Source organism: Falco biarmicus, chromosome 1 (assembly GCF_023638135.1).
Source record: "Falco biarmicus isolate bFalBia1 chromosome 1, bFalBia1.pri, whole genome shotgun sequence".
Lineage (NCBI taxonomy): Eukaryota > Metazoa > Chordata > Aves > Falconiformes > Falconidae > Falco > Falco biarmicus.
In genome coordinates, this window is record NC_079288.1 from 79165994 (window position 1) to 79189855 (window position 23862).

Genomic DNA, 23862 nt, shown 5'->3' on the forward strand with positions numbered 1-23862 from the left:
TCTCATGAATCAGTCTAATGTAGATAACAGTTTCTATTTCACTTCGTCAGCTGAACTTCTCAAGTTGTATACCTTCCCTATTATGTATGGCATTTACACTAGTACCTACAATGTAGAAGTAGTCTGGTGGAAGACGTAAAATTTTTCAGGAATAGCACAGCTCAGATGGGGTAACCATCCAAGGAGGGTAATGGGAATAAATTCACCCCACCCTCCTTTTACATTCTCATGGACAGATATATTTCTTTGCTGGACAGCCTCAACATCAAATGATTCAAGACAGTTCAAGGCAAGAATTGCATTGATATGATTCTAATTTACAAATACACAAAGTCCTTTCTTAATAAAAATATAAAAGGCTAGACAGAAGAAAGAACAATTACATTTTCAACTCAATTTTTAAACAGAAAGTTGCCAACCATCTGTAGTAGAAAGATTCAGGGGGAAAAAAACCAAACCAAAACCCATGCTTATTTCTAATACTGTATATAAGGACAGGGACACTGTCATTTACAGAAACATCACAGACTCACAGAGTAGTTCAAGCTAGAAAAGACTTCAGAAGGTCTCTAGTACAATCCGCTGAACAGGTAGTCAGCCCAAAATGATCAAGGCTTTTAAAATTCTTGTCTAGAAAGCCTCTATGACTGAACACTGGGTAGCCTGTTCCAGTGCCTGAACATCCTTTGTGCATATATTCTCTGTCATTCAAAAAACTCTACAGCATCAATGTAAGTTAATGGCATATCAATTTCTTCTTTACATATGATATATAATCAAGGGGTGGGAAGACAGAGTGGAGAAAGTAAAGTGCCACTCTATATACTCGTTGGAAATAACTAAATGCTCTTCAGCAGCAAATGCTATTTTAAATTCATTCAGATGCTGTTCTGTTCCCTAACATCTGATGAACCCATTTCTCAAGTGCAAGATCTGAGCTCCTGAAGCGATTTTCTAATTAGTCCCCTCTGCTCTCTGGAACAAGATCAGAATATCCTTGGCAGAGAGACAGCGTTCTCGTGCAGTCCTGCAAGGCTACATTTTACCTCAAAGAAGCCTTTACCTTTTGCAAGACATTGCTGGAGAGAAAAATTAAAGAATGCATTTGATGTCTAGCAAAGCTTTAGCTCTTGGAAAGTGACTTCTCCCAAACATCACCTTTCTATAAATTTATGAGTCAGAACATGCTGACTTTAAAAAAATAATTGTTCTAATAACTTCAAAACCAGTTTTTCCTTTACTGAAATACTCAGCAATTACAAGAACAAACTGTTAATACTCATCCACAACTTAGAAGGTAATTGCTGCACACCTTCTATAGTGAATTCAAAAGATTCTGGCAAGTTTCATACAAAGGCATAAAAGAAAATTAATTTGGCTTTTGGAAAAAAGAAAAAAAAAAGCTACAAACATTTATTCATATTGTTTGTACTTCCTGCATTCCTTCCAGCCACATATGCATCAGTGACCATCAGACCTGTTTTAGTTGAAATGTTAAAACAAACAGAGGTGCTTCAGATTTCTTCTTCATTGCTTAAACATTATAGCTAAGTACAATTCTGGCCCCACATCTAAAAAACTCCTGTTTCCATAGTCAAGAAAAGACAACAGAGAAAAAATTCATTTAAAAGTTATAGCCATCTTAAATTAAGCATAGGGGAGAGAAGGAGGAGCAAAAGGGGAAAAGTAAGCCATTTGAAGGTGGGAAATAGACCCCTCAAACATTGTCATCATGGTCCTCTCCAAGGACCCAAGAATTTCCTCTCCTTTCTAAAAAGCAAGGGCAGGGTTTTTATAACTAACAAAAATTAACATCTGACAGTCAGGTCCCTTTTATCATGAAGAAATCCCTTTGATTTCTGGCACAGTATTAATTAGATTTGTAATTCTCAATGTAAAAATTAATTTTAATTTTTACTTACCACAGTCATCAAGGAGTATATTCTCAGGCTTCAAGTCTCTACAAATTAAACAGAATAGATGCGTGAATTCTACAAAGCCAAAATTATTAGCCGTCAAGTGCAACTGAGGCAACAGAAGACCTCTTGGTTGTGATTAAAGTAATTTTTCCAGTTCCCACCTATATACAAAAACAGTTGTGAAGATGAGGACCTATAATACAAATAGTTTAACCATAGAACTGGACTGATTTTTTTCCCAACACGCTAATCCATTTATACTAACAGCAGCAATTCATATTTCACAGATGAGAAACTTCCTCTAAAATCCCGATATGAAGAACCACCAACTTACACCCAAATGTGCAAGCGAAAGACAGACACGTCTCCTGAGACTACCATCCATACAACTCCACAGTGGTAAGACACATCACGGCTTGCTGCCGTTTGATGCTGGCCCCTGCTGTATTCCGCCCCAGGGTATCAGAATATCAAAGAGTAATACTCCCAAGACTAAGCATAGGCTTAATATCATCCATTCAAACTCTGTTCCTTTACTTTGGATGTGCAGCTTCTGAAGCTTACTAGATGCTTCACCTAGGTTGCAACCAACTTTCCAAGAGTGTCTACTACTTTTCTGTAAAAACCAGTGTTTCACATGAAACATTTTTTATCTATTAAATGCTGGAGAGACTCAGGAAGTAGTAAAAGGACAATTAATTCAGTGTTGCAATTCTGCATGTTGTAGGCATCTTCTTGTACATTTTTACTTTAAGAATAAAAGAAGAAACAATGGGATATTTGGACAAACACACACCCCCACCCCACCCCCAGGAAAATTTGGGGAGTCACTGAAGCTGAATCAGACGCTGTTCAGAGGTTACTTCTAGGATTTATCTTTTAGCAGATTCTACTGAGAACACATATATTTTTACATATATATAAAAATACATACATACGGAATATATGTATAAAATATATAATGTATATTATATATATATTTGTGATATGCATCAGGAAGCATGTGGACTGCAATACAGTCTCTTAGATTTATTCCATCATAAATATGGAAATGCCAGAATTAGACAAGCGAAAATCAGTACTTGGCTAAAGATTCAGTTATTACTGGAACAGATTATTAAAACCAATATGTACATATATGGGTATATGTACAGTTGTGACAAGAACAGTTTTTCATATACAAGCAGAAAAGACTGAATAATGTAAAAGAAGCAATTTTAGGAAGAATAATTCTGGAATTTACAATCAAAATGAGAGAGACATACACACACACTTGATCACCAAGAAATCTGTATGCTTTTCCCCCCAAAAATATTAATAAATTGATGCTCTGAAGTATGTGTATTTATGTTAAAGTTTCATTATTTCATCAGATTAACTGTATAAAGCAGTCAGCAAGATGCTTGGGTTTTAATACTTCAGGTCTAGACAGTCCCCATAATGTTAATTATCTGATGTTAGATATGAGTTTGCAATACCAGAGAAATATGGAAAGATCAGAGTAACAAAAAAAGACAACCAAACACCTCACACCAGTATCAAAAAAAAAAAAAAAAAAAAGAAGAAAATTCAGCTCAAACTTTAGGTAGAAACACATTACTTTAAAGCGCATAATGTACGCTCAGGTTAACTCAAGTAAACAGGTTTAATGAGTTTCATTTCCAAGAAGGCTGATTAAAGCTTAACCTAAACCCTAATACTTCGTATCAACATCTGCTGCTTAAGAGAAGCTAATTCTCTTCTGATATGATTTTGGTCAGTTAATAGTAAAACTTGTTTCTAGCCAATCTCTTTAATCCTATTAGTTTCTAGACCTACCAGCTCACAAAGAAGTCAGTTTTTGGAAGCACTCAGCTGTAAATTGAGCTCTGGGATGCTAGCTTTGGGATATTGGCCTTCTCCCTCTTCCCCTTCCTCCACTACAACGGAGGCCAAAGTCACAGTTTCTGCTGGAATACACAGATGCTAGTCCTGCACCAGGTTAACAGGCTACTTGAGCTGAAAACCAAGCTCAGAACACGAGGTAGAAATGCAATTCTAGCAGCAGAGGCAGCAGTTTTCCCTCATGAAGCAGAGAAAGGCATGAAGACTGCAAAGCTCGCAAAACCAAGAGGTTCATTAACACAAATCTAGATAAAAATTATGTATTTATTTTAAATTGGACTAAACAAGTACTAATTTATTTGTGCAATACCTTACGCCAGCCATCCTACAGAGGAAATTTCTGGATAAAAATCCTTCAGGGGATTTCACTGCAAAGATGCCTACTCTGAGCATAGGCATAAGGCAGGCAAGGAGCTACTTAGGTTTATCCACTACAGCTTCAACAGGTCTTTGAGCCTGATCTTTGACCTTCCAGGAATATTCAGTGGTCTTACAGGCACTTCCATAAGTTTGTTATGAAAATCTAGGTATTCAAGCATCTTATCTGACAAAAAAACGACTACCATCATTGAGGAGTTGGGTAACTCCTGCAGGAAACTCCAGCAATGAAGTCCCTTTTGGAAAGCCGGCACTTGCTCCCCGCTCTTCCTTCATGCATATCCTGACTTTGCTCTAAGTATTATCAGGCTCTTTATGCAGCAGATGGGTGAACAGCTCCACTACTGCCTGTTCCTGTCTGCTTATTTTTCTAATGTCAGCAACATATGGCAAATTACAGGTAGTTTCACAAGCTCCCATTAAACAAGGAAACTGGCTCTATCACTATCACAGGGCAGCGCAGGGCCCTCCTTCCAGCTCTGCACCTGTTCTTTTAGTCCAGTGGGAACCCCACTAACAAAACTGCACAACTGACTCCAGGGTCCTACAGACAGCCCTAATGCCACTGCTTGAAATTCAGTAATAACTGGTGTAAAGGCACATGAAGTACACAGTAAAAATTGGTGTTAACAGAGAGTTAAGTTAGGCCTAGCTTCTCCACTTTATGAGGCATTTTGCTATGGATGGTGACACATCCCAAATATAATAAATTCATAATAAATTTTAACATGACTGACATTGAAACTGCCATTCTAGAACTGAACAAGCTGAGAAGATGAACTTATTTTACTGCTATCTGCTGACACCGGTCTGCACCGAGGATTTCTATAAACAGAAGTTCCTATTTTCCCTTCTTCCACTGCCTCTACACTACATTTTACTGTGAATATACAGATTGATAGACACAAAACCACGTTCTCAATAAAGTATTTTATAACAGTATGCTAGAGAATTAAAATCTGCTTTAACAGTTTAAGCTGTTTGTCTCAAAAGTGAGTTTTAGTCTCCTTTAAAGATGGAAAACAAATGCAGTAACAGATCTTGAGATACAGCAACAACAACTAGCTCCATTTTCAGAAATTCAGTGGCTCTACCAGTACTAAATGCTTTCAAAGAGATAGCAAAGTAAGAAAAAAAATTCTTCTGTATTTTGTTGCCCTGGAGAATGAAAAATAATAGTTACCATAATTTGGAAAAATAAATCATTGTGCAATGAGAATCATGCTTCATTATGTTCTCCTCCCCAAACAACATTAAGACTGGAGGTTGCCAGCATAACTTCTTTGTTGAGAAAAAAATAATTATGGCAAATTTTCCCAAGCTTTGTTTCACTTATCATATATAATCACTGTATTGCTGCCTAAATGCATCTCCATTAAGATGCTTGATGGTGAATTTTGATCATGTAACTTATCACTGCAATTGGTGACATTCTGAAGACTTCCATGGCCACCTGTTTTGGCTTCTTGACTTCAAAACTGTAAAATTGACAACTACGCTCCTAAATGCATGATACAAGAAGAAATACATGTGGAAAAAAAAAATCAAGAGCATCAGGAAAAAAACTACCATTAGCAAAGGAGAAGAAACAAGACCAACAGGAAGTTTAGTATCATTTGATACGTGATTCTACAGAGAGCGTAAAATTATCCAAACATTTCCTAGTTTTAGTACTCAAGCACGGTTGAGCTGAGATGGTCTAATTAGTGTCTCTTTTCATCTGTTTACATACTGGGCAGAAACTCCCTTAGACTGTCCTATAGTAAATTGTTTAAATATCACCTTCAGGTATTATAATTACATTTAAGCCCTTCTTTTTCCAACAAGAATACAAATTATTCAGTTACTAACGCATGTACAGGTAACTGTCTCTTGATCTTTCAATTTTGTTATGAATAGAGGACTAGAAATATTTCCCATTCTTTTAATTAAGAGGCAATTTTACTCAGAGTTGGTTATGAAACTACTTTTCTTCCTTGCTCATAAATTTAAGGCCATGCAAATTCTTAATAATTGGAAACTCATTATGTAATAGCACAAAACAGGGCAGAGATCTAGACACCAAGACTGCTCCATAAGAAATCACAACCACTCCAAGATCCTGAATTACAGACAGAATGCTAGGATTTGGCATATATGTTTGAAGGTCTTCTTGTAGGCAAACACGAACAAGCTGAGCTTAAACACAAGGGCTATGGGTTTTTTTTGTTGGTTTTGTTTTCTCTGGGTTTTTTTTTGTCGTTGTTCTGTATTTTAAACAACCAGTTTTGTTTTCACTTGGGCAGTGTGAAATGACCTACTTGTAGCTAGATCAAACCATTCATCCTTGCTTCCCTCCTACATGCATGCCAAAACATACTGCATAATATTGCAAGATTGGCCAAATTCTTTGGGGAACCACACACAACCACTAGCATAAGCCTGATACACACAGCAGAAAGTGGCAGAACCACAGAGCGTATGTTAGTTTTCTATACTGGGGATGGAAAAGACTCAGACTCATTATATTAAAGTTACGCAGGATTATACTTTAAATCTCTTGAAACAAGTAGTACTTGGTGTTACACACCAGAAATAAAAAGAAAGCATTCTTGGTCCACCACTAAGTTTGAGGTTTTGTTATGTAATACTAATGCATGCCAGGGGTTAAAAGATATATTTACGGACAGAGACAGAAAACAGCATTAAGACCACACAATCTCGATTACAATGCAAAAGGCTTCTGATAGTTTCATTAATTCAAAAGCAATAAAGTGTTCATTGGAGGAACCTGAAATAAAAACAGAAGAGAGGGCAGTATGAATTGTAACTGACATTTTACCCTCTTGGGCACAAGCAGCAACACAGCAAGGGACTTCTATAGCCTTCTGTGAACTTCTACTTTTAGACAGGGCAGGAATACAATCCCATGTTCCTAAAACTTATTTATTTGAACTACTAATGAATTTGCTTTGTAAATCATAATTTACTCTCATTTTACAAACAGACCTTGAATCAACTTTGTAATGTTTTAGAATATAGCAAGTATCTAGACCTAAATTACTAGTAAGATGACAATTAAGATCAGTAATTCTGAAGGGCACGCCATGAAAAGTACAGCTAAACTCTTTTGCTTCTTTTACGATTAAGTTGAAGTATAAACTTCTTTTAGTAGGAAACAATTAATACATTTAATGCTGACCAGACATGGAAAATTTAAGGTATGAGTGTCCGTAGATGACACTCACCTGTAAACAATTCTCTCCTTCTGCAAGTCTTCCAGACCACAGCACAGTTCCGCAGCATAGAAAATGGCCCTTTCTTCATCAAAGCCAGGATTTCCCATGTTATATATGTGAAACTTCAAATCCCCTCCATTCATTATGGTTAATACTAAACACAAGGCATCTTTAGTCTCATATGTATAGGATAAACTAACCTAAAAAGGGAGGAGGAGGAGAAGACAACCATTATTCATTCGTAAACTCCAATAAAATTCACAGCTCTTTTTTCCAAAACAAGCAACATACAAATCCTTATGAAAAACCAAAAAAGAATGAAATAGCCAAGTAGAGAATCGCTCCTGTTGAGTACTTGAAGGCACAAAGGAATTCAGACTAATTTGCATGTATATACAAATTCTACATCACCATACAGAAGTTTAGCGACATACCTGTTTAGATACCACAGAGCTCCATCCAGACAATACATTTATTGATGATGCCCCTCAGCTGCACATTATCTGTATTACTCTCAGTAAAGATAAAGTGCACATATACCTTATTTTATTAATACCTCAAGAATCATGCATTGTCAAACCATCTTTCTGAACTTCTACAAGACTTTAAGTTGCCCTACATTAGAGAAACTAAAAAATTTATTTAAGATCAAATGTGCAGTTTCTATTCCTCTCCCTACCCCTCCCCAAATAACTGCATATATCCCTGGCTTTGAACTTGCCACCAGGAAACACTTAGTGTACCTCTTTATAGTCTTTCTTCTCACTGTATTTGAAACGGAGTGCTGATAGGCAAGGAAAAACAGTACTTTTTTTTTTTCTCTTTTTCTGGTTTTAGGTAAATTATTTTAAAGTGCATTTAAAGTTTTAAAGTTGACTCGTGAACTCAAAAAAATCCAATTTTAAAACAATGTAATATACTACAAAATTCAACATATGTTGTTAATGTTAAAACTCGGTTTCAATACAAAAATATGCTATGCTGATGATCATCTGGCAGAATCTTCAAAATTACCAACAGAGATTAATTAACTAACTTGTACTAAAAGCAATGTGATTTAAAAAAAATATACTTAGCTTACATTAGGTAAGTAAGCTAGGGAAAAATCACTACACTTTTTTTTAACTCAATAAATGTATTTTTAAATGCTGTACAAGTACATAACAGCCATAATTCAGTAGGAAGTCCAAACTCTTCCTTCAGAAGCGCAAGTCAAATACTAACTAATTAAATGAAATAAACATACAAATCTGTTACTCAAGGCAAGGATTCCAGTATGGTGGTTTTATATGGACATATCCAGGTATTAATGACTTTACTTGTGACACAAGCATAACATCTACCCATTTCCAACTCAATATTACTGCATATCCTAGATCTAGATCTTCTCTGTTGCATCAAAAAAAAATGGGATAGCAAAAGGAAAATCACTCATGCTCAATCCTATACTTTGTTTTCAAATTCAATTTTAAACAATTATTGATTTATAGAATTTACATATGTTGAAAAAATATGACTCAAAACTAGGAGTTTCACTCATCTCACATATCACTATGACTAGCAATTTCTGGATCAATTCAGGTAATTTCTGGATTCAATTTCAATCAATTCAAGCTCATGAGCCTTTTAAGAAAATAAAATTAGCATATTTATACAAAAACATTATTTATAATAATTTAAAAATATTCATGTATCTGGTCAGCAGGTTCTTAATTTTTCCTTTTAGCTGGCAGTATTCTACGGGGGGGGGGGTGTTAATACATAAAGCTTATCAGAAAATACATACATACATATATATATTTTTTTTTTTTTACAAATAACTTCCACTATTCTTTAACACAGGTATTTAAAAATCATCTCTGAATAGCAATATAAAATTTATCAGTAAATTGATTTAAAACCAAAGCAAAACGCATTTTAAATTAACATTTAAATGGCAACAAAGCAATGAAAAAATAAATGTTACCAGGGGGAAAGTTTACTTGGTATATCTTTGATCATTCTAAGTAATTTCACTGCTTAGTAATTACAGCCACTAACAGACCATAATTTAGGTGATAGCATCAGCTAAAAGTATTAAGACTTAACTTTTTAACAGAAATTCCATAGAATGAAAATCTTATGTTAATTGCTTCACATCAAAGATACCTTTTTAAACTTCAGTACACAGCAAAGCCATATAACCAACTGGAATTGATACACTAGTCAAAATTTCATGTTTATCTTGAAATGTATAAGCAATAGAGTACTGAATGCTATGAAAATACCTTATGATATAAAACCTCCACTATTAGAAGTTATGACTTCTAATGGCAATTAAATGGCAGACTCATGAAGTCACCCCTTTGGAGGTCATTCATAAATGCACTTACAAAAATGAAATTAGAAACCAGCATTAATTGTAAGAAAATTGGCATATGGGAGGGGAAAAGAGGATAAGAGAAGAAAACAGAGTGCAATGCCTTGGGAGAAGAAACAGAGAAGAGGAACACAGAAGGAAAAAATACAATGCAATAAAGCATATGGAACATCCTCTTTATTAAAACATACTCAGTCATAGGCTGCAGTAGAATTAGAATTTAAGTAATAATTCAAGTCTGAGTACTGCAGAATAATCTATTCACATTTAAACAAAGGAGAAAGATTCAGTGGCATCAGCATGCTGAAACACAACATAATGTTTTGGCTGTAAGTGAGAAATAAAGCAGGCTGACTAAAACCAATTCAATATTGGATAAAAATGTCCTCTGCACAGAACTACTTACACACAAAATTCTGAGAATATGATCAGAAGTAGATACTTACTACAAACCTACTATTCACTTTTTCTAGAATTCTTTTTTCATTTAAAGCCATTGATTCTCCTTTCCTCTTCTTTATTCTCTTTTTTTCTAGCTTTTTACAAGCATACATTTTTCCTGTTGCCCGTACTTGACAGGCACACACCTAAAAAAGAAGGAAGGTGTGTCAGAGATGCTAGGACTTTTGTAGAATTTTTTAATAGAAGAAAAATTTTTATTTTCTTTTTTCAAACTCTTGAATGCTCTCAGAAAATGAGAGTTGGTAAGCATCGATGCAGAGCTTTCACCCATGAAACAACTCTGAAAGGTCACAAAAGCCGTAACAGAAGTAGAAAAAGTAGTAAACCCATTTTTGTTGGGAGTTGAATAGCTCAGTAAAACTGTGGATCTTGTGTTGGTGAAACACCTGACTGTGGTAATAGTATATGTCTAGGCAAGCAGAACAGAGAACAAATATCCACACCGTAATCAAGTGGGAGAAAGATAATGGTAATTTAGTAACCCTCCTTCCCTTTCAATATAAAGCTCTGGTCAAAAAATGTAGGGGGGGGGGAGCCCAATGAATTATAAACAGAATTAATAAAATCTATAGCTTTTCCTATTAGGTTCATTAGTATTCCACATAATTATTAAGTAGAAACTATATTCTCACTGTCAAATGAAATTTCTAAATGGAAGCAACTGTTGTCAGCCAGCGGAAGTTCTCTCCAACTTTGGGCATGACCTACAATACTAAAACTAACACATTAAAAGAAAACAGTTTGGATTGACAACAGTTTGCCAGGTGATGTGTCAAATGTAGACTGTTAAGAGTCAAGAGTTAAAAAACTTCTCCTCTGTATTAACCTTTTTTTTTGCCTTAAGTATTGCCTCACAGAAAGATATTTCTGTACTCACCTCTCCAAATCCACCTTTGCCTAGTACTCGGTAATGCCTAAATGTGTGTTTGGTTACTGGTTGCCTGATTAACAGAAAGAAACAATTACTGCAGCAGAAATTACAAGAGTTAGTAATCCTCTCCCCACCATAAGGTCTATCTTAATTTTCTCCTTCCTGTTCTATGCCACCTTAATGAACAGCACTTGCCTTAACCTCATGAAGACAGTATTATAATAAGCTGAATTTCATATGAAAGGGGTGCTCTGATTAGAAACAGGGGCTCCCTCATGTGGTCATCAGACATGCACAATAGCAGGAAAGAAAGCCTGATCAGTTAGGCCCTATGCCTTTCATGGTTAGAGCCTTTTCAGTTCTCACCAACAGTCAATTCATCACCTCCAGTTGTCAGTATCCTGCAACTAAGGGAGACATGTAGGCTGTGTTTCAATGAGATCATGTTTACAATGCAGCATTTAAAAGGTAAACCATGTCTGACTTTGCTTTGCTGTTTCGCTTTTTCAAAAAAGAAAGCGTTGTGGTATGCAACAGCAGTTCAGAAGCTGAATTGTTAAGGTATTGATGTAATGGAAGAGGAACAGATAACCAGAGGCAGTAAAGGTGTCAACCATTCTATGCTAAAACACTCCTAAACATGTATTGGAGCAGGGCTATTTCATGGTGATAAGTTTTGAGGGGGGGGGGGTGTTTGCTTTAAAAGAACATTCATTGTTAATGCATCTTTGTTCTCAGGACAAGTAGAGGTTCATTTGGTAGAGAATTTTGTTTAATTGTTTTAAGTGACTTCCTTAGTTCTCTTCCTGGCTTTTGCTATTAATTTAGTCAAACAAAAACACTGGATAATTGGAATTTGCCATAAAATTAATACTCAAGCACTTCAGTGTTTGCATATGTGATCATGATACCCAGCAGTGCTGAACTAGAATCAGTTTGTACCAATTTCAGCCCTCTGAAAAAGTTTGGACACTCATTTCATGTTACTTAAAAGCCCAAACTAGATACTGATATATACAAATCTTGCTATCTAGTAATTGCTAGATCTGTGTCAGTACCACTCTGAAAAACTGAGGAGTTACCCAGTCACCCAGTGGGTTGTAAAACTAGATTAATCTGCTTATTAACCACTGACTGGACCAAGTTTGAAACTAAAAAGATAACAGTATTCCCAAAAAAGACTGGTATCCCACTGCATACTTGACAGCGAAACATATATCCATATGATAATAATTTTGTATTTAATTAATACAAACTTACTACCTAAAGACTACTGGACAGGTACTTTTGTTACGAGTATTGACATCCTCACTGTCCCATCAACATCATCCCTTACAACTTGTCTTTCAGATCATAATTTCTTAGACAGGCAGTGTCATTCATTAGGGCTCTACAGCATTTCTAGCTTAACAGCAGAACTGGCCACAAAACAAAGCAAAATTATAATGCAAACATCATAAATAAACTTACTTTTCCAGCCATTTCCATTGTAAAAAACGGGAAAAATACACGCTTTCTTGGTAAGCTTCAAAAGGTCTTCTGCTTAGGTATTCATGGACAATCCTAGCAACAGGAAAATAAGATCAATCTTATACTGAAAAAACTGATGAAGCAGGAGGTACTATCAATCTGTTAAAATATACTTAAATATATCAATGAAACTGTAGGAAGAGAGACATTGTCACTGTGCTCTACAATGATTTTAACATAGATGTCTCACAAAGTGAGTGCCTATCACAGAAAACTGTTCCTGTCAAAACACTAGTAATGCCACAATACTGTTATTTAGAGCAACTAGAAAGTTTGACGTCTGCATTCCCATTGTCTTCAAGGCCACCATCAGCCTCTCAGTAGCTATGCAATGCATGCACAACCCCACAAATGGGACCTCTGAATGATCTTTACAGGAAAGTATCTACAAGTTTTTATGCATTCTTTGGAGACTGATAAATAAGATTTTATTCTAAGATTTGAAATTTAGATACTAAACACCATGTCCAAACTTGAACACCAGGTAACTTCTAATTCCCCTCAAATTAAGTGTACCAAGGCAAGGGACAGTGGGAAGGAAAACAAATAATTCAGGCTGTATTCATATATTTATGGGACAGAGGAAAAAGGATGACTTACATGACAGATCCTCCATTTGAGACACATTTTCACTCTGTGTTCTCACACATCCCTTTCCATCTTATAATCTTGGGTTGTTATAAAGTATGCTTATTTTTGTTGCTAGGGAGATGACCCAAGCAGTGACAAAACATATTGTAATCCTTCAGACATGATCAAGCATGCCTTGAAGAACCAGTAATATTAGAAATACAAAGGCTTTAGAAAGACATGCAACACTGGTAAACATGTACCATCCCTCCAAGAAAAGCCTTCCCTGCTGCTGCTGCTGTGAAATACCACTTTATGACTTCAGAACAAAATTGAGTTGTATTTGTTTGTGCTAACTGTCACAATCGATCCTTTAAGCAGCCATCTTAATGGAATATAACTGTTGGCCTCAGTTCAACGCATTTTCACAAACCAGAAATGGTTAATTTTGTTCAGAAACCTTTCAAGCTCCAGTTTATAACTTAGTATCCGAGTACCTTCATCATGGAAAAGAAGTCACTCAAAAGTCAAGACTATAATAAAGAGAAATACTACTCTAACTTACAGAATACTTGGTAGTAGATAATAGCGTGATTTTTTGCAGAGCCTTTTCTTTAATGCTATTTTTATGCAAGTCAAACATCTAAATCACATCTGAAGGCAGCGTAGTCTTTTAATAAATCTGTTTCAAATTTCTTACACTAATTTCAGACACCAAATACACCTGGGTGTAATAACTTCACCTTTCATTCCTCAGAAACACACAAATTTTTCTTGTGATATTCAAATATAGCAGTATGCATTTTTAACTTACCTAGTACAGTCCATAAAAAGGTCCTTAGAAGGGTTCTTTTCCAGTCTTGCTTTACATTCATTTACTGTTTCCTGAGGTATTTCTGGCAAGTGTGCTGCAGACTTTACAGATTTTTTTAAAAAAACAGGGCAACAATGAAAGCAATTTTGTAAATCAACAGAACGAGTTAAAAAGTTCTATAATCAAAGTGAAACTAAATCTTCTAATACAGGAAAAGGAAAGGAATGGTTTGGCTAAAGATAAAACTAAGAAATTCATATTCAGGAAAAAATTTATTTGTTTCCTATTACAGAAAAATGCATTGAAAGCTATTACAGTTATTTACTTCTTCAGTATCTGGGGAAACAAACTTGGCAATAAGTCAAATTTCTTTTTCTTTCCATAAGTCTACCACCACAAAAGCAAGTTATCTGTTTGGCTTGGCAGGATAGAAGGAAGTGGAAAGAAATACACAAGTTAGGAAACTATTTCAAACCAGCCCAAAGAAATGTGTTTTTTTGCAAAAACCGCATGTGACTTATAGTAGTCCTAAAGAAATTATCAGAAGAGATGTAGCAAACTTTGGAGTTTATCTGCTTTTAAGGTATCTGCAAGACCTTCATTTGGAGTAAAGTCTTCTCAAGATGACTAAAGAGAAGCAGAAGGAGCACCTATTCATGGAAAGCAGAAGTCTAACTATAGATCCACAGCAAAGCTTCTACAGGATATCAAAGAACAGACTCTTAAAAAAATCAGTGAGATTAATATATGCAAAAGATCTGCTGTTAATGATCCCCATGCAAAACACAGAGAACCAGAATGCTCTGGAACAAAACAAAACAACATTTCACTTGGCGAAAACCTGCAGCAACTCTGAAAATTTACAGCAAACCAACCAAGGCCACACAAGAGTCTGAAAGAAGCCTGAGAATTTTAAGAATTCTTCATTCTCATGTCTTCAGATGACAAAACTCCGAGTTAACTTGTTAATAGTTTTCTTTGTATGCTAAATGAGTTTATCTTGTCTTACTTATCTTGAGATGAGTATTTTAATTAGAAAACATAGGGAGAATAAATCGTAATGGTAGTAGTCTTAAAAGCAGAGATCAGTCAAGGTTTCTGCTCAAGGTGGTAAGAGAAGGCAGTATACCTTTCAGAAAGGCAAAAACGGGACTAATGAAGTTTGATCGTCAATGTACTAAAAACAATGCAACCACTTAAATCTCTATGTACCTGATGTTTACAAAACACTTGAGACAATATTTTGTAATATAATGTATTTACCCCATTAGTGAAGTATGTCTCTAAAACTTTCAGGCCACAGTCTATACGCTTTTCATCTGAAGATACCTCGTATTCTGCCTAGGGGAATGGAATTGAAAATTAAATTATGTTCAGAGCTATTTGGCACTAAAGTCTTTCACATGACAGGTAAATTTTATCATGAATAATATAAAAGGAACTGAAGGCTGTCATTGTTTGAAATCTATTTAAAGATTTTTAGACTACTTAGTGGCACATGTATGAAGAACAGTCTTAAGAAAAAAAACCACATGGAATTTAACTTTTGGAAATCATACAAAAACTAACAATTAGCCAAAATACAATAACAAAAACTGCATCCTAGAGGTTAAATTAGACCAATTACAATGAAATAGTGTTTATGCAGTATTGTAGGACAGAAAGATCCAGATCGGAAATAATTAAGTAAGAGTACAATCATCAGCTTTCTCTTCATTGTATTTTTTTTTTTTTCCTTCATGTATTTTTCTTTACTACAGTCTTAGGTAAAACTAGGATAAAACTACTACTTTCTACAAGATCACATCAGCTGGAAATATGAGATCTAAACCAAGCCCCACGTCACTCTCTGAGAAAAAACTGGGTAGATATAAAATTTAGTGACGTTTTTGACTTAGTAATGTACAGTACTATGATGTAGAAAAAGACTACTATGCAACACAGTGTGTTTTGCAGATAAACAACTGGCATCTTAATAGAGCTCCAGAGGTACTACTTATAGGAAAAAACCCCACCAGCCCATCAGATATTAGCATTGAAAAACTCCAAGGACTATTTACTATTAATAATTTTGAGGAATAATCTAGAAGCAGACATGATAAGTTACAACATTTAAAGACAATACAGAATCTGGGAAAAGATGAACTGAAAAAAACAATCTCAAACTGCAGCCTGTATTAGCTTCACAGGCTGGGCCTACTCAATCAAAGCTTATTTCATATCTCAGAATATAAATATATGCACCTAGGAGCAAAGAATATATGGCGGACTTCCAGAATGGAGGGCTGTATCATATAAAACAACAGTTCGGCATATTGGGACAACAATCATTAAGAACCTTATAATAAGGTCCAAGTGACAGATCTAATCAGAAGAGAAGTTATGCATCTTCATAAAGAAAACTAGAACACTGAAAAATAACAGTTCAAGAACCAAATATACATACAATACTGGAAATAACAGAATCCCTGAACTCCAGTTCTGCAACCAATTGCAACTAACCCACGCTGACTCACTACTAAGTCATCAACATCTCTTTCTGCTAAGACATTGTGGTATCAACCACTTCAGCACAGTGCTCAAATCTATAGACAACTGCAAGCCACTGTTTTCGCTACTTTTAATTCCACAGTGGTGAGGAATTCTGAAACTACCAAATAACATGAGCAGGTCAGAAAATTTAATCAACCACAGCAGTGCACTTACCGCCTTTAACATGTTCTATTATGCCAAAGTAGTCACTAATTCTATACAGTTAAGCATACCATTTTAAGCAGATACTGTAATTTAAAAGGAAGTTTGACAGCCTTGTCAACTGATTTCTGTTACTCACAGAGCTTAAGAGGGAAGTTTGAGCTGTCACCCATTCTTTTTCATACTTGAGTAACCTCATCCCCAACTAGTGAAATGAGTCACTAGATGATTGGATAGCTGTAATTCCTCACTTTATTTTCTGTCACTTTTATTCAATTATTTCACAACTCTTCTTTCTGTAAAGCCAAGCTGACTCCAGACTTAAAGGTCACACCTTCTCAAGAGTTTAAGCTTACTAGTCTTAGCATTCAGTACAGGTAGACAACATAGCATTGTACTACCTTCATTTTGCCATTTTGGCCTCCTGAAATAATCATGCTGCTGAAATCCTGTTGATCCATCTAAGAGAGTCAGAAGACTCTTAATTCAAGATGCAAGGCTCTTAAGACTGTGGCATTTTATGCCAGAAAATTTAAGTCAAAATTTAATTTTAAATAAAAACATACAACAAATGGCAAAACCCAATGTAAAGACCCCACAGCCTTAGCCTTTCCCCTTCACGTTACTGCCTTACAAACAAAACCAACCAAAAAATACCCTCGCCCCACTCCAAAAAAAGCTTGAACACACTTGCTAAAGTGCAGTCCAGAAAAGGGAATCAGGCTAATTCAGGAACCATCTGTAAGAGATAATAGGTATTTTATCTCACTTCCTTGACCAAGACAGCATGCTAGCTTTCACATCATGAGAGTCACCAATTAGAGATTATTTTAGCTGAAGAGACTTCTGTTTCAGTGATTCCCAAGCATACTACTTCACCATGATTTTTCAAATGGAAGTTAAAAAATAAAAGTAAATTGTGCAATCATCTCTTACATCAGATTACCTCAACTATGGCAGTCTTTGTTAATTCACAGAAGTGTTGCAATCTACATAACATTATAGATTGCATATTTCCAAACAATTCAAAATCTTCCATTAGTGTAAAACACAGTTACTTCTTAGACACAATTTCACCTGAAAAATCATCTGTAAGATTCATTCATCTGTAAGAGCAAAGACATGCCTGCCTTACAGTCATGCCTAAGATTCTTTTTCTCTTTTGTATTCGCAAAGATTCTGCTACTCCTTATCTAAGCTTTTAAGGATTAAAAATGTGTACAGAAGTTGTAACCATTAAGGGTACATCCACAGCTGTCAGCAGTGTCCCTATTGCGCAATGCTCATTAAAGGCTCTGGTTTACATTCACTTCAGGATATTAGCTCCACTGTTCTGGATTTACATTCAATCCATTCTGTGTCTCCAACTGTCATACTGGTCTCTGGAATTTTATGTTAGTACAGCTCCTAAGAGTCACAGAAGTATGGTGAAACACATCTGGGAAGTAAGCCTAATTGCACAAAGATTCATTGACAAATATAAGGCAACTCTGCTTATTTGACACTGAAGTTCCTTTTCAGCTGATCAAGTGCCTCTGTTTATACTCCCATAGGGGGAAGGAAGATACGGTGAAGTGGGAGGCACAGCAACAATCCCATGTGCTTCCTTACACCCTGCTGCATTGTGGGACACATGTAAGCAGCACTACTACCCTACTTCTGTCTTCTTTGGTCACTTGTTCCCTGAATATAAGAACAAAAATGGGTGGGAAGAGGCAAACTGTTCTTTTGGTGCATTCTTAGCTTAAGACTGTATCTTTCTGCTCTTGGATTAACTATGAGGTACAAAGAATAAAAAGCTCTGAGCTATTGTTCTCTCCTCTTGAGGACCGTTGTGTGCCAGCCTACTCTTCTCACTACTTTCTCCCTCCCCATGAGAGTATTGTCTGAAGATATTTTTACAAAACATGGCCACAGGCATACTTCCTTCCTCCCCTCATTCTTTAGCATTAGATACCAAGATGCAAACTTACCAAGACAAAACACTTACTTTTCTCTTGGTCTCTAAAATCTGGTTTCTCTCCTTCCACAGATGGTTCCCTAAATCTCCATCACCACTGCATTTATTTTTTTTAATTAGCACATTCTGTCTAGCCTAGGACTTGCATGCAAGTTGCAACATTTTCAAGTCTATGTTTACAAAATTTTCATATCCGAGTAACATAATATTCATTGTATGCACATAGTTTTAGGTTCAAGAAGCCAAGCAGTGTGTCTTCTAAAATTGTTTCTCTCATTCCCATCACGGCCATTTTTGCAGCTCTGACCATACCAAGATGGCAGGGTTTTTACAATAAATATTAAACATCTTCCTTTAAGTAAGAAACACAAAGTTTCTTGACATCCATCAAAAGTTACAGCTTTACAGTTGACAAAGAGTGCATCGCACTACATTTTCATGTATGCGGTATTAGTGAACAGATGTGTTTAGAGAAAATTAGTATTTTATAAAATTGCAGTGTGTTAACCCTGGTAGGCAGCTAAGCCCCACACAGGTGATCACTCACTCACTCCCAATGATTATCAGAAGGGTAGAAGTGAGAAAACTTGTGAGTTGAGATTAAGACAGTTTAACAAGTAAAGCAAAGCTGTACACGCAAGTAAAGTAAAATAAGAAATTAAATTGCTTCTTCCCATCAGCAGGTAGGTGTGTTCAGCCACTTCCAGGAAAGCAGGGATTCATCATCACGCTTAATGACTACGTGGCAAGACAACCCACTAACTTTAACTTGCCCCCTTCCTCCTTCTTTCCCCCATCTTTTATTGCGGAGCACAGCATCATACGGTATGGGATATCCCTTTGGTCAGTTGGGATCAGCCATCTCAGCTGTGTCCCCCCTCCAGCTTAGGCATCCCCAGCCTGCTCACTGGTGAGGCAGCGTGAGAAACATAAAAGGGCTTGATGCTGTGGTAATCACTGTTCAGAGTAACTAAAATATCCTTGTTGTCAATACTGGTTTGGTCAAAAATCCAAAACATAGCACAGCATAAGGTACAGTGAAGAAAATTAACTCCATCCCATCCAAAACCATCATAAAAATCAAACTTTTTTAAAACAAAAATATATAAGCTATTGCCTATTGATACCTATCGCCAATTTCTCACAGCTTACCACTGCATCCAGAAATTCAATGCATCTTTTCAAATCTGGTCTGGAATCACAGAACTGTCTGAAGAGAAGCCTTCCTATCGGCTGTTTGTCACAAAGCTGGTTATAGTCTCTTTCTGAGAAAGAAATAAGTAAATATGTTTATTTTTATCTTTGTCATAGCATGGTCCTTACTCCCATTTGAGAACAGGTCAGAAAACCAGCACCAAAACATGAAGATTTTCCATTAACATATTTAGCAAAGATATCAGAAACACACAGTAATCTCAAAGAATAGCGAAACACTCACTTCCAGCCACATTTGTCTCTTATAGATTATGACATTCATTAAAAAAAACATTGAACAATATAGTTAAGTTTCATTTAGGCTGCAGGATAGAAAGCAACAACACTGTGAATTGCAATCCCAAAGCAAACAAGATTGTTTGAAAAGAAGGAATACAAGACATTAAAAGCTCAATAGCTTTTTTTGCTAATATTCAGAAGCAAGACAGAATCCTTTCAGTTAACATCACCAAACTCATACCCCTCCTCAAAAAAAAAAAAAAAAAAAAAAAAAAGAAAATCAAACAGACCATTCTACAGGATACCTACCGATTGAGCATCTAATACCTTCGCAATGACTAACAGGTGGCAACTTCAGCATCTCTTTCCATTTTTTACTACGCCCACTCCTTTTGCCTAGAAGAAAAATATGCGTAATGTGGAACACAGTACTATGTCAGAATAAAATTAAATATAACATTAACAGCATAAAATTAGGTCACTTTTTCACAGATCTGTCAGACCGCTTTTCATGCCTAGAACAAAAAACATCCACAAGGATATCCAAACCACTAACAAACTTGATATAGAAGGACTTTTATATGAAACACTAAATAATGCAGAAAGTCTTTTGCAAGACAAATATTTCACATTTTGACTCTGCATACAGAATATCTCTGCAGAGTCAAGGCAAATATGTAGGCATTCTGAAAATTACAAACAAAACTGAAACATCAAAGACAGAACCAAAAAATATTTGAGAAGTATTTCTCAACCATGGTGAAGAATAGAAGACATTAAGGTTGAGTAACAAAATACATAGAACGAAGTTCTTAAAACACATTTTTGGATAATCAAGTTGTACATACACATTCTCTTTTTTAAGGGCAGTAATAGTAGTAAGAGTAGATCCCACTAATAAACGAGTGGGCATTGACCAAATGCACACCATTTATTCTAAACTATAGGAAGATACAGGATATCAGGAAGAACCTAGTTGTAGAATTCAGATCTTTTCAATGCTTTAGATTTCCCAGCACTAGTATTAAACTGATTTTTAAAAACTACTACAGTATTTTCCCCATTCTTTCTCTAAAATACATCTGTGCTCCATTTTCTATGTTAAATTGGAGTTTTAGCACATTACTTTGACTGGAAGAAGCCAACCCCATTTCCGTAAGATATGCATACTTATCAAAAAAGCAGAGATATGTACATGTATATGTTTCTGTATCTATAATCTCTTGAATTGCGTAACATTTCAGTGGAAGAGTAATTTTTGTGCTGCACAATATTTTAAAAGATTTTACAAAGTGATATGGCCAGATGCGTTTCCACATGACAGAACACTAGCAGAACTGCACAGAAACTTTTTAACTGTACCAAAGCAGTATGTACTGTTAACCACAATGGGAGAGAAAGGAAGGGAGTTACCCTGTGTAACCCGAATAGAAACTAAGCAGCAAACAGTACTGAACTCTTTCAGAATTAAGTCGTTAGGGAGAAAGGAGCTAACATCTTCAGAAAAATAAAAAATTTTAAAAACACCTCTTCACTCAAACATACAGTTTCTTGAACATTGCAGTCAAGAGTAGTTCCAGCTTAGCATACCTTAGCTCTTATCAAATTTACATGATCTTTGCTAACAGGAACATTAATGTCTCACTGTGCTGCTGCAACAAAACATTCTCAACTCTAGCATCACTATGCAAGTAAACAAATAAGGAATACAAAAGCTTAAAAAGTTGGCCTGCAGAGATTCTTTGATCTGATACCTACTCTCTAGAAACCATTCTTCTGCACTTTCCTAATGTTGCTTTGTAAGTCATTTGCTTTCCAAAATATTTTAGAACACAAATATATTGAATCTACTTCCCCTCTTGTACTTCATACAGTACCAAACTAATCATGAAGTTGTAATTACCAGCATCATTGAAACAAACTCCGAGTATTTTAACAAAATATTTTTGATGTTAAAAAGAATTTGAATACATGCTTGAACAAAATCAAACAACACAGAGCAAACCGCATTTCTAACAGAACTAAACACAAACAAAATCAGAGAATATTTATATATGCACGCATCTATGCACACATACAATGCATAGAAAAGGACTGGGTATAGATTATTATGTGATCATGAAAAACAGTGGACAGAAGAGTCAACTTAATTTTTAACCTAGCAACTGAAAAATGCACCAGACTGCAAGGTCCACAGAAGTTACGTTTCTTCTGTTAGAAACTGCTCAGAAAGGCTCGTTTGTGCATGTCACAGTACAATCAGTACTGACCAAGAATGATAAACCAACCCAAATGGTGTTCAGAAAAATCTAAACTGAACTGTGATATACACCAAGTATATCACCTTCTGAAGCACAGTCAAAGGAAAAAAAACTTCAAAACCCACAAAACCCCAAACAACAACGAACCACCAAAAATGCGAAAACAAAACAAACCAAAAAAAAAACTACACCCCAAAAAAAGATGATCACTGATGCATTATACTTCAGGGGTCCAACACTGCTGTATTTTGCCCCAGACATCTGTCCAGTTACTTACTATGTGACCATTATGAACTTCATAAAAAGAGACCATATACTGGAATGCAGCTGCATGCAGCATCCTGAAGAAGTCAATAAAGGATACATATAATATATTAAAGATACACAAGAATTAAGTGCTTAGAAGTAATAGCTAAATCAACATCCTCTGTTCTCTGAACTGACTCTTCTTAAATTTAGACATTTTCTATGCATTTGCTGTATGTCCTAATAATGTAAAGAGAATGCATGACTTACATTATTTACAGACAAATTAGCCATTTCTGGTAAAAGTTATGGAAGCAGGCAGATTTGTGTGTCATATTATTCCCTAATTGCAAAATTCTTTTCCATTTCTGAGGCAGTTTAAAAGAAGTATCAAATCAAATTATAACAGTTGTGGTTTGTAAGTATCTTAATATTGATTTCAGTTCTTCTATTCTGGATCTCATTCTAAAATACTTCAGATAAAATTCTTCCAGAAAGACCAACAACTTACTTTCCTACACAGCCGCAACAAAGCCATTAAGGTAATCTACTTTATGGTTGACCTATGTGGTTCAGAAGAATTACCGCTTTTGCCTCTTTCAGATGTAATTGCTAGCTAGAACAATGTCCAACTTGAAGCAACTCATCTTTTACAAAGAGAAGGGTGGACGCAGCAATACCCCATTACAGTGAGGAAGCACTGCAATTACATTTTCAAGTGTATGATAACCTTACCTTCTTCTCCTCCCCAAATTACTTCTTGGAGTCAGAATTTCAGCATTTACCTCTAAATAGTCTCGCTTCTTAAAGAGATACATACTAAATTCAGTTAGATCATTGCATTAGAATATGGGTGTGGGAAGGATGGTTACATGTTTTCATTTTTCAACTGTTTTTTTTAAAACTTCACAGAAACATTTGGAAAATATATGTAAGACAAGGTGGTTGGTTCATTCATCAATAAAAACACAACTACTGACAAAAAAAACCCACTGCTGTGGCAAAACAATGCAACCTGGTGTAGAAACAGATTTAGACAAGTAAGAATATTTTTCAAGTAATCAGATGGACTTCTCACAGCTGCAGTTATCTTCCTTAAGACAGGATTTGCGGCATGACTTTCACTGAGCACTGTTCACTGGACATTATTAGTTAGTCTTCCTTGAGATAGAAAACTTAGGTTCTGTCCTGTAGAATAAGAACAGTGAGAAGCATTGTACTGTATTTGGCTAATAAATATACACTGACTATATGTGGTAAGA

At 35.6% G+C, this 23862-nt stretch overlaps 1 protein-coding gene across 2 annotated transcripts in view; it reads right to left on the reverse strand.

Moving 5' to 3' along the window:
- GRK4 (G protein-coupled receptor kinase 4) overlaps window positions 1-23862 on the reverse strand; it is a 42667-nt gene that overhangs the window by 11247 nt on the left and 7558 nt on the right. For both annotated transcript variants that reach the window (XR_008821934.1, XM_056339193.1), the window contains exons 2-10: window positions 20403-20489; window positions 19812-19924; window positions 15269-15346; window positions 14006-14106; window positions 12562-12654; window positions 11098-11161; window positions 10205-10345; window positions 7409-7599; window positions 1923-1960 (exon numbers count right to left, since the gene is read on the reverse strand). Coding sequence is in view for 1 of the 2 variants with exons in the window: in XM_056339193.1 (XP_056195168.1) it covers window positions 1923-1960; window positions 7409-7599; window positions 10205-10345; window positions 11098-11161; window positions 12562-12654; window positions 14006-14106; window positions 15269-15346; window positions 19812-19924; window positions 20403-20489 (906 nt within the window). In the remaining variant the exon portion in view is untranslated. The remainder of the gene's footprint in view (window positions 1-1922; window positions 1961-7408; window positions 7600-10204; window positions 10346-11097; window positions 11162-12561; window positions 12655-14005; window positions 14107-15268; window positions 15347-19811; window positions 19925-20402; window positions 20490-23862) is intronic.